This window comes from Gavialis gangeticus, unplaced genomic scaffold (assembly GCF_001723915.1).
Source record: "Gavialis gangeticus isolate Ggan-Ray unplaced genomic scaffold, GavGan_comp1, whole genome shotgun sequence".
Taxonomy (NCBI): domain Eukaryota; kingdom Metazoa; phylum Chordata; order Crocodylia; family Gavialidae; genus Gavialis; species Gavialis gangeticus.
In genome coordinates this window covers 105,928,948-105,933,421 of record NW_017729031.1, presented here as the reverse complement: position 1 = coordinate 105,933,421, position 4,474 = coordinate 105,928,948, and the positions used below count along the sequence as shown (strand labels likewise).

General features: G+C 47.2%; 2 protein-coding genes across 3 annotated transcripts in view; one reads left to right on the top strand and one right to left on the bottom strand.

The window, feature by feature from the left end:
- SUMO1 (small ubiquitin-like modifier 1) overlaps positions 1-3,129 on the bottom strand; it is a 37,211-nt gene extending 34,082 nt beyond the window's left edge. The window contains exon 1 of the mRNA XM_019523508.1: positions 2,835-3,129. Coding sequence (XP_019379053.1) covers positions 2,835-2,909 — 75 coding nt within the window. The 5' untranslated portion in view covers positions 2,910-3,129. The remainder of the gene's footprint in view (positions 1-2,834) is intronic.
- Positions 3,130-4,325: 1,196 nt separating this feature from the next.
- The window catches only part of NOP58 (NOP58 ribonucleoprotein), a 66,551-nt gene continuing 66,402 nt past the window's right edge, over positions 4,326-4,474 (top strand). For both annotated transcript variants that reach the window (XM_019523506.1, XM_019523507.1), the window contains exon 1: positions 4,326-4,440. In XM_019523506.1, the coding sequence (XP_019379051.1) occupies positions 4,396-4,440 (45 nt within the window). In that variant the 5' untranslated portion in view covers positions 4,326-4,395. The remainder of the gene's footprint in view (positions 4,441-4,474) is intronic.

Genomic DNA, 4,474 nt, shown 5'->3' with positions numbered 1-4,474 from the left:
TCAAACAGCTTGCCTAGGATTTTCCTTCATTTTCCCCTTGTATTGGAACCCAATATTTTCCTTTATTCAGGTAATACTGAAGATGAAGTCAAGGGATGTAACCTAAAGCAAGGACTAACTTAGGCCCCTTCTATTTTATCATTTAATACTCAGCCTTTAAATTATTCAGCGCATATAGGAAAGTAGGTCAAGTACTATCATACATAGTGAGGATGCACTTTCACAGTGAACCATTAGGTGGAACAAATGAACTTTTGAAAGCAATCCAATCTGGCCACATTCCCCTGTACTGAGAAAGCATGTCCATTTTATAGGTTGTGCAGGAAGAGCAGCCATACATGCATATACAACTTAAGCTTTTATAACACTCAAGATCTGAATGTGGATAAATATAACCATGTCCAAGGAAAAAAAAAAAAAACTAGGAAAAGTATTTGTAGTCCATACGCAAATTCACCTGGATTGCCTGTTAACAAGAGAAGTGCAACTCCATATCAGTAACCTGCGAAGCCAAAAGGTCAACTCAGGACGTGCCAATCTGGTCATCCAATGAAGCTGAACAAGACTGCTGCAGTGTAATACACACACACACAAGCACATACATCAGGGCACTGAGGGCCCTGCTACACCTTCAAATTATTTCTGGATAGAAACCAGCTATTGAGTTGCTAGACATTTTCAAGCGCTAGCTTTGCAGCTGGTCAGCTATTTTTATAATGGGACAGTCATTTTTCTGCTGTGAGAATTATTTTGCCCGTGTCTGGTATAAATTTACGGCACAACTCACCAGCTTATTGTGCAACAAATGTAACGTGGTGCAGGGGCCTAAGAGCAATGTATCAACACAAGATCTTCTGAAGGCCGATTTGAACATTTTGAAAGGAGAAATAATTAAGAAACTAAACAGTTGCATGACAGGAGCATTCAATTAAAAAAGAAAATGGGCCCCTTTTTTTTTTTTTTTTGATCAAGGGCCAGATCTTGAGGGTGCTTGGTCTTGAAAGGGATTGTTGTAATCACTTGATTTTTTAGTTTTGCTTCATTGACCAGAAGGCCAGTTAAAAGCATTCAGTTGAGGTTTCAGTGACATTAGTTGTAGACTCAGGAATTCAAAAATTCAGGGATTCAAGAAATTAAAGAAGTCAAGAAACCACTTAATAGGGTGGGCCATGACAAGGCTGTCACTATCCACCCTGTTTCACTCCTGTGGAACTGGATGCTGGCCTACCATCCACAAAGGGCAAAGCTGCTAGGAAAGATGGTATTCCACCAAAATTCCTCCACCATCTTGACCCACTGGCAAAACAATGGCTTCTGGCTCTCTTTTCAACTGTGATGGAAAACGGCCATACTTCATAAATCCGGCACGAGGCAATGATGATAGCCCTGCCAAAACTAGGAAAGCTGGTACATGACCCTGGGAGCTACAGGCCCATCTCTTTGCTCTGCACAACCTGTAAGTTCCTGGAGCATCTCATCCTTCTAAGAATCAGCCCCATCATCAACCTATTTCTCCAAAAACAGGCAGTCTGGCTTTAGACTCCACTGTAGCTGCTGTGAACAAGTCCTTGCCATCATTACAAACATTGAGGCTGGTTTTTGCCACAAGCTGAAGACCAGGGCCACCTTCACAAATCTTTCCTCAGTTTACGATACTGTGTGGGAACACGGAATGATGCTCAACTGTCCCTGCTACTACCATGTACCAAATTACTTCAGCTGCTGTGGACTTTGATAAGCAACAGAAGGATGAAGATCTACCTATAAGGTCAGCACTCCAAGAATATTCAACAACAGCCTCCCACAGGAAAGTGTTCTGGCACCGATAGTTTGTAACATCTACATAAGTGATATGCCCTACACATCATTGCAGAAATGTATCTACACCGACTATATCGCTTTGACCACACAAGCAAAACCTTTTCAGGATACTGAAGCTACACTGAACTCTGATTTATCAATAATGGCCGAATACTTCCATAAGTGCAAATTACAACCAAATCCAACCAAGTCCATTGTCTCCACATTCCTTCTTGACAATCACAAGGCACATAACACCCTCAACATCACCTTTTGTAGCAAAAAAGTGCATCACAACCTGACTCCTACCTACCTTGGAGTGGCCCTTGACTGCTCCCTAACCTACCAATATCACCTCTGAAAGACTGCCATGAAAACAAAGGCACAAGCTGGGGCGCAAAAGCCACCACCCTCTGCACTTCTGCCAAAGCCCCGGTCTTCTAAATAGCTAAGTACTGTGCACCCATTTGGGCCTCAAGCGGACATACTAAACTCATCGACACACAACTCTACTCAGTAATGAGGACCATCTCTGGAATTTTGATATCAACTCCAGTGCAGTGGCTATCAGTACTTTCAAACATTACTCCTCCCTCTATTCAATGGGATGCATCAATATACAGGGAAATAATGTGCATTAATAGTAATCTGGACCTTCCCATCCACAGAGACCTTCAAGATCCCCTAACTTGTCACATGATTTCACGAAAACCCTTTTGGACACTAACCGAGCACCTCCTATATCACAACACTGAAGAATCTTGGAGGAAAGCTTGGGCAAAAAACACTTTCCTAAACAAACACCTCATTTCCGACCCAACAACGTGACAACCAGGCTTCAACCTTCCATAGAGCACGCAGACAACCCTTAATAGGATATGCACTAAACTTGGCCGGTGTGGCCACCTGACGTAGAAGCAGCACCTAAAAACCTCCCCTGGCTGCACCTGGAAACCCTGACCAAACCATGGAGCACATAATAACATCCTGCCCCAGATACAAGTTTGAGGAAGACACCTTGGAGTTACACTTACTTTCCAGCAGGGCATTGGTCTGGTTGGGGAATGTGGAATTAAAATGGTGATGATAGCTCTTGCTCCTAAAGCCATATGAAAGAAGGGCCAAATCAGTTCCAAATTCTATTGGATAAAACCCAAGAGTCAAGTTCCAAGTTTCAACTGAGCAAAGCTCAATTATTTAAGTCCATGTGGCTCTACCACTGGGCAAGTATCCTCCTTCCCAGCCTCATATCACCCACCTTGGGCTTCAGATACTCCCCAAATCTGTAGCCAACATGGTATGTGCCAACCCAGGGACCCTGGGGTTCAGATGCATCCTAGTTTTGCTTGCTCTTAGCCAAAAGGTCAAGGAGCAAGCCAGGGGAAAGCAAAAAAGCAGTTCCCCTTTACCACAAGATTGTGCAGTCGAGTCTCCTGCATTTAGGGAAACTTGCAGGGGTGTTTCCTTGGAGTGCAACAAAGGACAGGCCTCAAAAAACCATTTGCTAGCCCACAAGAGGCCTAGTGATTGTGATATTTCTCCTGTTAGGTGGGAATTTTTTTAAAAATTATTTTTTATTTCATTTGCATCCAAGGCCAAATCAGTCAAAACCAATTTGAAATCCAAGAGTCCAAAACCGTAAGTGGCCCTAGTACCAGCAAATATCCTCCATCTCCATCTGGAGCTTCAGACATTTCCAAACCCTCTGGTGGGCATCCTACTTGCAGGCCCAAGCCCAGAGGCTTGGCGTTCAGATGCCCCTAAGTTTCACTTGCTCTCAGCCCCTCGGAGCAAACAAGGGAGGAAACTCCCATTTCCATAAAGCAGGATTAAAGCCGCTGCAGCTCGGCAGGGACTGGACCACGCCAGAAAGCAGTTCTCCAGGGGCGTGGTTCAGGAAAGCTGCCTTCTTGAGCAGAGCTACACGGTGTTTCCCCTTTCAGGTTAAGAAGCCGCTAGGTTTGTCTTGAGCCTTCATGGACAACACGTGCTCTTAGCCTATAAAAAGCCAAGAGTACACTTGATCCTAGCCAAAATGAGCCACTTTTATCTGAACGCGTTAAAGCAAAACAACCCGCGGGGAGCAGGGGGGCGGGCGAGTTGGGTTGCCCTGGTCTCAGCTACAAGCAGCGGGCGCGTAGGCCAGGACAGGCCTATGGAGAGACCCAAACCCAACTCCCACCGACAGGACAAGGGCGAGAGCTGCGCAGGGCCCTCGGGACGCACGCAGGGCAGCAGGGCCACCGGGATAAGCAAGGACAACGCCTTGCCCTCCAGCTGCGGAGGCGGCACAGAAACCTCGCCCTGCCTCCACAACCCCGCAGACAGCCCCGCCCTCACAGGAACTAGCTTAACGACGCTCAGAGCGCCGTGACGTCAGCACCACCTTCCGCCTCCCGCCACGTAAGCTAGGAAAAGCCTAGGCCCTGGCGGAAGAAGCGGAAATGCACTTTTCCCGCCCCTCCCCCTGCCCACTTTACACCCAGCCCCGCCCCCGGCCCAGCTTCGCACGCTACTCACTTCCGGCCGTCGCTCTTCCGGTCTGTGGAGCGCGCGTGCAGCCGAGCCCGCGGCGGGTTGGCACGTGGCTGCACCATGCTGGTGCTGTTCGAGACCGCGGCTGGCTACGCTATCTTCAAGGTCAGCGGCGGGCGGGCCGGAGGATTGGGGCGGG